Source organism: Chiloscyllium punctatum, chromosome 23 (assembly GCF_047496795.1).
Source record: "Chiloscyllium punctatum isolate Juve2018m chromosome 23, sChiPun1.3, whole genome shotgun sequence".
In the NCBI taxonomy this organism is placed as follows: domain Eukaryota; kingdom Metazoa; phylum Chordata; class Chondrichthyes; order Orectolobiformes; family Hemiscylliidae; genus Chiloscyllium; species Chiloscyllium punctatum.
This window is the reverse complement of record NC_092761.1, coordinates 80767390-80780765: the sequence shown is the minus strand read 5'-3', so window position 1 is coordinate 80780765 and position 13376 is coordinate 80767390. Positions and strand designations below refer to the sequence as shown.

The window sequence follows — 13376 nt, the reverse complement described above, 5'->3', positions numbered from 1 at the left end:
TGAGAGAGACAGGCTAAAATTAAAATTAATTCCCCTCTTCCACAGAAAGGTCTTTATAGCTGGAATCTCAACCTTTGTACTCAGATGTTCATATTTCACATGCAGTCACTGAAATAAAAAGATTGCTTTACTGATAGTATAGAATTTTTTGAAATGCAATCAGTATTTAGAATGAATCTTCTTACCAAAGAGTTGTCATGGCAACGCTTCAGTGTCTGTCACAGAATAATGTGGCAGCTGAGGTCGTGATGAGACTCCTGTAAATATGCATGATGCTTTCTGCTTCTGTACTTGGTGCCTCACACCATTACATCTTTAACAGTGAGAGAGACTCATTCAGGGAGTTGAAGCTTTTCAGATGCTTTCCTGGCCTCAGCAGGATGCCAGATGATGTCAGTTGATTTTAACTGTCAGGACATTTAACGTGAAGAAGAAACACTTGGTGAGACAGAGTCTGACTGACTCACTCCTGGATTTAGGATTGCAAAACAGTTGAAGCTTTTGGTGGCAGATCAAGAGCTAAAAATATGATTCTGTCTGAAAGTTATGAGCCAAATGACTAACCATTGCCTCAACTGCAGGAGAGGAGTAAATGTTATTGATTGTGGTTGAGCAAAATGAAGCTGAAAGGCTGTGGCTTGTTCATGTGCATCGTAGAATATTTATAACCTGCATAATAGCTGACAATTATAATAAATCAAGCATATCTTTCTAATCTTGAAAATTGAGAGCTTTGCAAGACATTTTCACATACTGTACACTTAAAGGTGTGAAACAGACAGGCTTGTGGAGATAGCATCCCTGTCTCTGAGCCAGAAGGTTCAGGTTCAAGGTGAGGTGAGAGTCACTGCCCTTGACAGCAAGGCAGCTTTGACCGAGTGTGGCATCAAGGGGCTGGGGCAAAACTGGAATCAATGGGAATCGGGGGAAAACTACTGTCAACATCCTGGGGTTACCACTGACCAGAAACGCAACTGGACTCACCACAAAAACACTGTGGCTACAAGAGCAGATTAGAGCCTAGGAACACTGCAGTGAGTAACTCACTTCCAAAGCTTGCCCACCATCTATAAGGCACATCATGTCAGGACTGTGAGGGAATATTCCCCACTTACTCCAACAACATTCAAGTAGCTTGACACCATCCAGGACAAAGCAGCCCGCTTAACTGGCATCACATCCACACCCTCCGCCACCAGTGCTCAGTAGCAGCAGTGTGTATCATTTACAAGATGCACTGTAGGAATTCACCCAGCATCTTCAAAACCCACAACCCAGATAGGACAAGGGCAGCAGATAATGGGAACAGCATTACCTGTAAGTTCCCCTCCAAGACACTCACTGTCCTGACTTGGAAATATAATAGCCGTTCCTTCACTGTCATTGGGTCAAAATCCTGAAATTCCCTCCCTAATGGGTCAATGCACAGCAGGTGGACCGCAGAGGTTCAAGAAGGCAGCTCACCACCAACTTCTCAAGGGCAACTGGGGACAGGCAATAAATGCTGGCCCAGCCAATGACACCCATGTTTCAACACTGATTTTAAAAAGTCCCATTGGAGGACCTGATGGCTACAGATGATATATTCGCATCACCATGAAACAGGTCAAGCACCAACTTGCAAATCTGCCCAATATGTCTCCTGGTCAGCCATGCCTGTTATCCCTCAAGGTTACAGCTTTGGTCTTCAGGCTGGGAACCTGTTGTAGGAAAATCTATGCATAAAAAGAGACAGAGGTATATACTTTTGTCTGTCTCCTTTGCCAACAAGACACAGGAAAGCTCCTAAAAGGAAGACAAAAGTTTAAACCAGAAATAGACTTCGGTTAAAGTGCTTCTGATTTAGAAAGTATGCTTGGAAAGCACCCAATTATAATGGCCAATCAGCGAACACATGGCTGGCTCGGGGGGGGGGGGGTTAATCATTAAAAGGTGGCCATTTGAGTGCCAGCTGCAGTAATGTACCCAGCATTCATCCCATTCAGCACAAGATATTCACTGTATAAATTAAGTGTTTACGTGTAGTCAAGTGGTGGACTGGGATAGACTTTTGTTCTTTTATTTAGGAGCAGACTTGGGCAATGTTGGGATTTGGAGGTACATCTTGAAATGAAAGCTTACAAGTGTGTTAGGTCCTATCCATCACTGGTGAAAAGTGTGGCACTGGAAAAGCACAGTAGGTCAGTTAGCATTCGAACAGCAGGTGAGTCGACATTTCGGGCATATGCCCAAAGCATCGACTCTCCTGCTCCTTGGATGCTGCCTGAACTGCTGTGCTTTCCCAGTGCCACACTTTTCGACTCCGACACTCCAGCATCACAGTCCTCACTTTCTCCTATCCATCACTGCCTTGGGAATAGAACAACAGAGGGGAGAAATCAAAATTTTAAAAAAGACAATTTTCACCAGGATCATTAAAGTAAAGGACTCTCAGAAAAAATCTGCCACAGAACAAAAAAAATTAGCTTTAATTTTGCCCAGTAGCCATTCTTTTAGGAAGAGCAAACTCTTGAGATGTGTCTGAGCATATTTTCTGACAGATTAAAGTATAATTAAACCAGCATTTCCCATTTGTGAAAGGAAATCATGTTTGATAGCAGGAAATCATTTTATAAAATTTGTTTAACATTTAAAATATTTTCTTTTTTGGTTAATGAGATGAAAAGGCTGTTAGTGGATGCATCATTGGTCAAAATATCATCTGCATGTTAATAAGGAACTCTCTTATCTGCTGACAGGAAGCCACTCAAACCTGGATATATTATTGATAAAGAGGGGTTGTGATGCGGCTGAAACTTTAAAAGGACATAGACAGGTTGGTGAATGGACTGCAAAGTGGGAGATTAAATTTAATGCAGGGAAGTATGAGGTGATTCATTTTGATTTGAAGAAGGCAGAGAGATAATTGAAATTAAAGGCATAATTCTAAGGGGGGCACAGTGGGACATGAACATAGAGTGAATAAATCACTGATGTTCTCAAGTCACATTGAGTAAGCAATCAATAAAGATCCTCCCTCTGTGATAAGGTCAGAGTGGGAATGTTCACTGATTCACTGATGCTTGAACCATTTTTAGCACCATTCGCCATTCCTCAGACACTGAATCAATCCATGTCCAAATACAGTAAGACCTGGACAACATTTTGGATTGGGCTGACAAGTGGCAAGTACCATTCGTGCTTCACAAATGCTGGAAATAACCAGTTCGAGCAAGAGACAATCTAATTAATGCCAAGACGTTTTAATGGCATTACCATCACTGAATCCTCCCCATTAAGAGCATCCTAAGGGTAATCATTAACCAGAAGTTGAATTGGACTCATTGTATAGACACTCTGGCTGCAATAACAGGTCAGAGGCTAGGAATCCTCCATATAGTGACTCCCCTCCTGACCATCCACTATAAGGCACAAATCAAGAGTGTGATAGAATACTCCCTACTTGCCTGAATGAGTGCAGCACCAACAACACTGAAAAGAAGCTAGACTTCATTCAAGATAAAGCAGCCCATTTGATTGGCACCACATCAATAAGCATCCACTCCTCCTACCACTTAGTAGCAGCAGTGTGTACCAACTACAGGATGCACTGCAGAAGTTCACCAATGCTCCATAGACAGCATCTCCAGACCTATAACCACTTCCATATAGAAGGACAAGGGAATCAGATACATGGAAACCCTACAACTCCCCTCCAAGCCACTCACCATTCTGACTCTAAAATTTCTAATTTCCAGAAGAACAGCCTGAAGAAAAGTCATGTTGGATTCAAAACACTAACTCTGTTTCTCTCCCAACAGGTGATATCAGACATGCTGAGATCCTCCACAGAATCCCTATTATGAGGAAGCAGGCCATTCGGCCCATCAGGTCATCACCGACCCTCTGAAAAGCACTCCTCTCTAAACCAAATCTTTCCCATCCTTGTAACTCTGTATATCCCACGGTTAATCCACCTAGCCTTCACATCTCTGAACATTATGGGGAATGTAGCACCGCCAATCCACCTAACCTGCACAACTTTAGATTGTGGGAGCACCCAGAGGAAACCCACACAGACACGGGGAGAATGTGCAAACTCCACATAGACATCGTCAGGTCCCTGGTGTTGCGAGGCAGCGGTGCTAACCACTGAACCACCGCGCCTCCAGTGGTCCCAGTTTCTATTTCAGAACTCCAGAATTCACGATACTTGGCTTTCTTTTTGCAGTTGTTCACAGATGCATTAAAAAAAAATTATACAGTATGACAATACATATATTCGCACCGAGGGTGTACGGGGAAAGGAGAGGTTAGAGAAGATGTATAAAACAGTCACAGATTATCAACAGCTTAATCCTATGGCAAAAGTGCTTTCTCATGGGTCTCCCCAAAGCACTTCACTCAATTTTAAACAGCTCTCCAGACCCAATTATGATCTCAATTCTTCTGTTGTACAGTCTGAGTTAATACTGTAGTTAGTTACTGCTTGTAAGATGGAAGGATGTACATTCATATAGAGGCTTCAACATCCTCAAGAAATTCCAAGGTATCTGACAGTACTGGCGTACTGCATCTAGTTCCTGGCACCGTATCTTGGGAGGGGTGTGAACAGTTTGGAGTGCAGAAACAGAGGTAGAGGATGTCCAAAATTCTCTATCCCAAAGAGTTGTGGATACTGGATCACTGAAAATATTTCAAGAGAAGGCAGATCATTTTTGAAATATTGGGCAGTTGAGGACTATACGGAGCTGACATGAAAGGAGAATTGACATCTGGAGAAGATCAACATTATCTTATCGAATGGTGGGGCAGACTCGATCGATCCTGCTTCTGATGTTCTTACGCTCAGCGGCAACAGGAGGAAGAACAGACAATGAGTGAGGAGGGAGTGATTAGGGTCAGTAACCAGAAACCAGTTCAAAAAGATAGTTTCTGAGAATGCTTATAAGAGGAGGAGAAAGGAGCTGAGGTTTATAGAGATAACTCCAGGTGAGACAGGAGGGTGGGGAAAGGGGAGTGAGAATGGGATTTACACAGGAAGGTAAAGGAGAAGCTGGAGAGTGATTGAACATAGCATGGGGAGTTGTCAGTAAGCAACTTCAAAATCCTGGAACTGCCTTATCAACACAACAGTCCATGACTGCAGTGGCTCAAAAAGAACGGCAGCTCACCACCACCTTCTCCAGGGCAAATAGAGACGTCCAATAAATGCTGGCCCAGCCAACGCATGAATTGGAGTTTAAAATTGAGGTTTTGCTCCTCACTCTGGGTTTCAAAATACATCAGTAGCTATTGGGGAACAAACCTTTACTGTAAAGCATTCATTGGAGACACAATGAACTGTACTAAAGGATAAAGTCTTCAATTTGTTGGCAATATTGACATAAAATTAAGGGTGCTGAGATCAATTTTGAGGAGCATCGTTGCTGTAGAATACATAAATGTTTCTATCTATTCCTGCCGTGCAGCCTTTAGTGCTGATACTGGACACTTAAGATGGAAGCACTCCATCCATCGTTGTTACTATCAGAGTCATAAAGTGTGATGTTGGAAAAGCACAGCTAGTCAGGCAGCATCTGAGGAGGAGAGTCGACGTTTTGAGCATAAGCTCTTCATCAGGAATCTGACCTCCAGCATCTGCAATCCTCACTTTTACCCCATCTTTGCTACTATGCCTCAGCTGAATAAATATAAAATTCACAGTCACAGAAATAAAGTCCATCACTTACATATCTGGAGGGTTCTTCAGCGTTTTGGTCATTCATGTCCATTGGGTGGATTTGAGTTGCCTTCGGTCCTTTCGCATAGGGCTTTGGGAGCTGGCCACGAAATTCAGAAGCAATGAACTGGAGCTGCCAGCTGAGAAACAAAAAGCAAGACTAGATTTTCAGGCAGATGTTGGACTAAATGACAAAGCTTTGAATCTTTCTTTGACAGTAAAGTGATTTCAGTTGCACAAGTTGCGACTCATTAGGAGCAGTATGAGGTTCTGTGACTGGACAACACTAAATTCACCAGTTCAGAGGAAGAGTCACTCGGCCCGAAATGTTAACTCTGATTTCTCTCCACAGATGCTGCCAGACCTGCTGACCTTTTCCAACATTTTTGGTTTTTGTTTCTGATTTGTAGCGTCTGCAGTTCATTTGGTTTTTATTCATTGCAGGCCGGAGTTGCCCTTGAGAACGTGATGGTGAGCTGCCTTCTTGAACTGCTGCAGCCCACCTCCTATGGGTTGACTCACAATGCCATTAGGGAAGGCCATTCAGCTGCCCCACATGACTTGCTCCAGCTGGGAAGTGGAGTCAGAAACTTCTGTGACCTGACCTAACAGTCAAACCTGCCTGGGCCTTCAGAAAACCCACCCTATGCTTGGTTTCCTAACCTCACTGCAGCCCCTGTCTGGCTCTGATGTAAAGCCCAATTCTTCAAGTCTAATCACATAACTGATGGCCTCAGGGCCAAATTACTTACTTGTCGGGTAGGAGAAAGCTACTGGGAAATCGATGCCATTCCTTTCCAACACAAACATTGACCAGTCTCCCCTCAGGCACTGTATGAATGCTTGGGTCTGTGGCAATCCTGTGAAATTCTGGATATAGGTCAAGCGGAGTATGGTAACCTGTGAATTAACAGCGAGACAACATGATGGACATTCCTTCCATGACGTCAATTGATGTGAGTTCTGGGAGATTTTTTTAAAAAAAGAAATAAACAGATATATTTGTTGTCCAGAAAGCAAAAAAAGTGCACAGTCAAACCAGGACAACATGGCACTTTCGCAAATACAAGGTTTCAAAACAGAGTCTCAAATTTATCTTTCCACATTTCCCAGAGCTAACTTTTCCTGTCTCCCTAATTGATGGAACTGCTTCATGTTTGCTATATGACTCCAGTTGCCCTCTGGTACAGGCCACCAGTAAACATTTCTTCATATAAACCCCAGTCAATAAGAGGCTGCAGGTTCTCTGAGGCCTGGTAGACCACAGTTAGGCCTCAGTCTGTCCTAATTTGACACCCATAACTCCACAGCTTCTGTTACTGTTAGCCGTCAGAATACTGAGCTCCAAGGTCGGTCTACCAACTGGGACCCAGCTAACTCAGCACAGAATCCAAACAGGCTGGCTTATGTGGGCTTATGTGGCCAATTGTTACAGAGCATTAATTACCTACACAGCCAAGGATGTGATATATTAAAAATTATAGTTTCATCTTGGCCTTCTGTGAAATGATGCTGCAATAAATATTCTGGAAACAGAGCTGCATCTTGACCTCCATTGTGATTTTGGCACTTGTATACTTCTCATACTGCACTTCAGGATAACCATGAACTTACAAAACCTGCCCAAAGGGGGTGCGAAAATTTACATTCACGTTATACATTATAACCAGTGAAGCTATGGCTTATAAGTTAATGGTGACAAAGTCTATAGACAACCAATAATGGAACACCATAGACACGTTAAGCTAAATGGCAGGAAACAGATGTTTCTTGATCCTATATTCACTACAGGTTAAAAGCATTACAACTTACAAACTAGATGTTTTACTGTTTTAGAACATTTGGCATATTAAAATGCCCTCATGTTCCCTACAAGTCCAAAGCTGCATCAGTGAATCATTAATGCTTAAACCAAACTGACACATTATAATGGAAACAAGACATATCTGGCTGCAATTCTTCTTTTTAAAGCCAAAAAGCCATTATGCATTTGCTCACATTGACACCAACCCCTGCCCCATCAATACTGACCTTTTAAAGAGTTTTCAGGGTCAGAGAGAAGAAACCTCATCTATACGGAGCTGGAAGCTATCTGCATTATTATGAGCACATCCCCCTGTCATAAACTCCAGTGCTCCCAAGGACAGGAGGGTATAATTACAAAGTGGCAGATTTTCCAAGAAGGTTTGCATAGAAATGTCAAGATAGATGTAAATATAAAAAATATGGACAGAATATAAGAGGTTAATGAAAACTAAATTCTGTCCACTTCCAAGGTCCCGATCCTTTACTCATGTTTTGATCACTACTTGTTTTTCTCAAATCAGCATTTTCAAGCTTTTACTTTTACACCTTTCAAATTAATTGCAATCACAAAATTGAAACTTTAAGAAAAAAAAATCACATTGAACCGCTCATTGTACAAAATCTGGGTGGAATCTGTTTACCCATTTCGCCATTTGGTGAGCGGGGAAAGAAATTTTCTGTCGCACACAAACTCACAAATACTTCCAGCCACTAACCTCTGAATAAAGCCACTGAGCGAGAGAGAGAGAGAAATCCAAAGAGGATGACGGTGCCCAAAGCAAGCCAATTTGAGGAGACGGTGTAATGCTCAAGACGGTAACGTTGGAATAAGAAATGGTAGCATTTCTGTTAAAAAAAAAGGCAAGCACCACAGTTAATCAATCATGTAGGCCAGAAGGTTGAGTATCATGGATCTGCTCAACAACAAACATGTCAGCTTATATTGATGTTATTATTTATCTCAAGTTACCGATGCCAACGCCTCTTAGGTCTTCTTGTTTAGGATTTATCCAAATGAGGTGACAATGCCAAGCACTATTGATTCCAGAACCATTGTTTCACAAAACTTGAATGAGATAAACTATGAAACAAAAATAACAACAAACACAGCCAATGCAACTGCACTTCAGGAACAGATTTCAAGGGTTTGGGGGCCACATGTTGATTGTATTTCAGCCATTCCTAAGGCAGACTGTGTTGATTAGCTCAGTTGGCTGGTTTTTGTGAGGCAGAACAAAGCCAATGTATAGTGTGGAAACAGGCCCTTTGGCCCAAAATGTCCACACTGACCCTCCGAAGAGTATCCCACCCAAACCCGATCTCCATTACTCTACCCTTACGCCTGACTAATGCACCTAACCTACTCATCCCTGAACATTATGGCCAATTCACCCAATCTGCAATAGTGCAGGTTCAATTCCCGTACTGGCTGATGTCACCATCAAGGCCCTGCCTTTTCAACCTCACCTCTCACCGAGCCGAGAAAGGTCACCCATGTTCAGCTGTGACAGGATCTCTGAGAAACTGTTCCTCCAATCAGAGCTCCTGTCTCTCCCATGTAGATTGCTTGAGTTTATCCAATCACAGATTCCCTCTCTCCCAATCTTGCTGCTCAAAAGCCAGAATCTGTAATCGGCAAAACAGCAGATTTGGAGGGAGCAACACTCTGACTGGTTGAGCTTAAGGAATGACCCTGGCTAGTCCTGGGCCCACCAAGCAGCAGAGATGATGAGGTGGGACTAGTGAAGCAGATATTCCGAGAGTTAAGCACTGAGTACCCATTGGAGTTGGGCCTGATAGTCAGGCATGGGGTTGCATAAGGCTGGAGAATAGAAATTCTCTGGTGAGCTAATCCAGACCTCCTATTTAAAAACAGTGCTATCCTTTCTCTGACCTAAAGGATCGAGTAATCAGATCTGAGAGTCACAGTGAAATGTGTGCACTTTAGATAGGGTATCTTGTTCAGTTTTTAAACTTGAAAACAGTGAATAAGTAGTGCAAGTGCTTGTGTGGTGGTGATTGTGATGATGGATTAGTGGAAACAGGGCGTGTCTATCCACCAGATGGGGGCTGATCATTGTTGCATTTGGCAGTTTGGGTTAACGAACATCATGAGATAAGCTCCACCTATCAGGAAACAAGGGACAACTCTTGGGAGGCCCCAACCTTTTGAAGACCAGTTCAGTCCTCGTTTCAGTTGTATGTTCTATGTAGCTTGTATTTTGTATTTCCTCATGAGTCTAGCCTCGGATCTCATAAGGACTCTATGTAGGTCAGGTATATTGTATCTATTAAGTACTATGTAATAAACCTGTCTCTCGAGTCCAGAACTAGACCAGGTTTAGGTTGAGAGGGGAAAAGATATCAAAGCACCCGGCCCATATCCCTCCAAACCCCTCCTATTCATATACCCATCCAGAAGCCTCTTAAATGTTGCAATTGTACCAGCCTCCACCACTTCCTCTGGCAGCTCATTTCATACATCTACCACTCTCTGCGTGAAAAAGTTGCCCCTTAAGTCTCTGTTATATCTTTCCCCTCTCATCCTAAACCTCTGCCCTCTACTTCTGGACTCCCCCACCCCAGGAAAAAGACTTTGTCTATTTACCTTATCCATGCCCCTCATGATTTTATAAATTTGTTTAGAAAAGGATGTTGAACTCAAATTTAACTCAGATGACAAAAATTCAAATTCACTCAAAGGATGGATTTACAGCAACAAACAAGGCTATTCATGGTTACAACACACTGCTACAGCAGAGGGACTGAGACTAAAAGTTGACCAAATAGTTCAAAAACTCATTCATTTTTGAATGGTGAAGATCTCATGCTCAAAACATTGACTCTCTTGCTCTTTGGATGCTGCCTGACCTACTGTGCTTTTCCAGCACCACACCTTTTGACTCTGATCTCCAGCATCTGCAATCCTCACTTCTGAAAGTTAAAAATCACACAACATCAGGTTATAGTCCAACGGGTTTATTTGGAAGTACTAGCTTTCAGAGCTACCTGATGAAGGAGCAGCGCTCCGAAAGCTTAATACTCCCAAATAAACCTGTTGAACTATAACCCGGTGTTGTGTCCACCCCAGTCCAACACCGGCACCTCCACATCGTGGCTACCATCGACACCACTAACTGCCAGCTCAAAGTGGAGAGGATCTCCAAGGAGATCACGCAAATCGACACAGACATAGAGTTTCTGCAGAGATGCAAGAAAGCAGGAAAGATCCCAAAAGGATTACGGATCACGAACCCACTCAAGTTGGCCTACAACACAGACTATGCCATCACACCTCTCGCAAACTCCTCAGTCATCTTGTCCACCAACTCTATAGTAGGCACCATAATCTTGAAGCCGAGATGGAGTCCATATTCTCAGCTTCTAAAAGATGAAAGACTTAACAGCAATCAAGGTTTGTTCAATATATTGCATCAGTGTAAGACACATCGATCTTTTACTATAAATTCTGCATCCTATCATCCTGCTCCCTAACGAAGGAGCAGCGCGACAACCAGGCATGTGATTTTTAAATATGTAAAGTTGTTACTATTGACAATCCCAGTTTTCTAGTTTAATAACAAGCTCTCTTTCTAACCCTTTTCACCCACACTGCCAACTCCTTCTTAAAAGTAATGGCCTGCACCTGAATTGCTGTTTAGGCAGTCAAATGGCTGCTTCTTAAGCTACACAGTTGCAATTGTTTCAGGGTAAGAAGTGGGTTCAAAACTACAGACCTCCAACCTGGCTAAAAATGACATCCAAAAATTAGGCACTCACTCACCGAGAAGGAAATATTGTAATCCGGTGTAAATAAAGAGATAAATGAAGTAGTATTTGGATGGTCTTACCTTTCCTATTCCTTTAAGGGCACTTGATCAAAACCAGTCCATTAGTATCTTTAGTCAAGCATTATAATAGGCACTTCACATTGTTTTCAACATCATTGAAGCACATCAAACAGGCAAATTAGTTTTGAGAGGGCAGATTATGCTTAAGGCATTACTAATGAGATTGTACTCCAGGAATGGCTGTGGGACCAGCTGTATTGTATCCAATGCTTCAAAGAATGAGGCAAAGGTTATTGTCTTTCGGGGTGCACCACTGACTTAGTTACCCTTCCTTTCTCACTATGTCCCTTTCTCTTACAAGCCCACTCCCCTTTCAGCTCTATGAGAGATTGCTGGAAATTGAAAGTCCAACGGAGGGGACCAGAAGGGATGCAAAATTCCAGAACCAAATAAAAAATGCTAACTGAAAAGAGGAGACATTTGGGAAACATGGCGCGGAGGTGGGGCACTGTAGGGCTCAGAAAACAATCATTTTCCTTCAATTGCTCAATGTGTTGCTGCACATTACCTGCAGATTTCCATTTTGTATTTTCTTTTATCCCCTGTGCAATGTTACCTTTAATATCATCCCTTCTCTATCTGCTCAGATATCCTACCCCTGATATTCACTTATACAGTCTCGTGATGCAGTGGTCGAGGTCAGGATCCCTCCTGCCCTCAGTCTGTCATAACATGCCCAAACAAGTTGCTTTATATCGGGTTATACCAAGAGTTTTGACTTCTCCACCTCCAAATGTTGCCTGGCTTGCTGTGCTCTTCTAGCCTCCTGTTTGTCTACTTTGGATTCCAACATCTGCCGTCTTTTTGACTTTGCTTTATATCCATGGCCAAAAGATTTGTTTGCAACAGCATTATAAATATGCACATCTCCATTCTCCTTATATTCAACAGATTTATATCTCCACATATTCTTCAGCTGAAATATCTTTGATGCTCCAAGATGAAAAGCAATTCATTCTCAATCCCAAAAGACCACCCTGAAGAGGAGGCTGTTCTGAACCACCTCAGTCTCTAAGACCAAAACAAAGTGGCCATGCTGAGTTGACGATTTGAGCAGATCCGGCAGCCGGATTAGAGGTAGATCATGAGAGGAACAGAATTCACATTTCAGGACAGTGGTCCCCTTTTCAATTTAAAATATGCTGTTTTGGATGCTTTGGCACTTGTCCTCAATATACCAGCCCTGCAGAAGCACCTCACAAGTCAACAGCATGTATTGTCAAGAATATTTTGCATCATTTTCTGTTAGACCAACAAATTTCGAAGGAGATGGCTGATTAAATTGCAAGTGCAGATGGCCAACGGTTTATGTATGATTAGAGAGAGGTCGCTTCTTCCCCTGGAGCAGAGTTTTTGGTTAAACAGAACTCCATCTGTCCAGTTCACTGAGCTCACCTTTCAATTCCATATTACGCCAATCCTAGCTTAAGGAACAACATTAACATGTTTTCCAACAAATAAAGAACACACTGCTAGAGTATTCTAGATCATTCCCCTCAAACAAGAAGTTCCTTGCTTTTGCCTCCTTTTTCATTGGATAATTCATGAATTAATTGACAACTTTTAAATATTTGCAATTGAAGTACTGTGGTTCTCAGTTCTCCTTGTGTGTTCAGTTATATTTAAACTGAATATTTAGCTTTATCTGAAAGCTGCAGAAGGCTGGTAAACAATATTAAAAAGATACAGAAAATACTGGAGACATTCCGGCAACAACTACGGAGAGAGAAAACAAGTTAACAAATCTGATTAGAGATCACTGTCCTGAAATGTGAATTCTGTTCCTCTCATGATCGACCTCTAATCCGGCTGCCGGATCTGCTCAAATCATCAATTCAGGATGGCCACTTTGTTTTGGTCTTAGACTGAGGTGGTTCAGAATAGCCTCCTCTTCAGGTGGTGTTTTGGGATTGAGAATGAATTGCTTTCACTTCAATGGGTTCAGAAATGGCTGACAGAAAATTGTGCAATCTGCATAATTTCTGGAGGGACAGGCAGATAAAGAGAGGTTTACATGC

General features: G+C 42.4%; 1 protein-coding gene across 8 annotated transcripts in view; it reads right to left on the bottom strand.

Moving 5' to 3' along the window:
• Window positions 1–13376, bottom strand: part of LOC140494165 (alpha-1,2-mannosyltransferase ALG9-like) — a 276263-nt gene that overhangs the window by 158224 nt on the left and 104663 nt on the right. For all 8 annotated transcript variants that reach the window (XM_072593258.1, XM_072593259.1, XM_072593263.1 and 5 more), the window contains 3 exons: window positions 8224–8353; window positions 6454–6601; window positions 5712–5841 (listed from right to left, as the gene is read on the bottom strand). In XM_072593258.1, the coding sequence (XP_072449359.1) occupies window positions 5712–5841; window positions 6454–6601; window positions 8224–8353 (408 nt within the window). The remainder of the gene's footprint in view (window positions 1–5711; window positions 5842–6453; window positions 6602–8223; window positions 8354–13376) is intronic.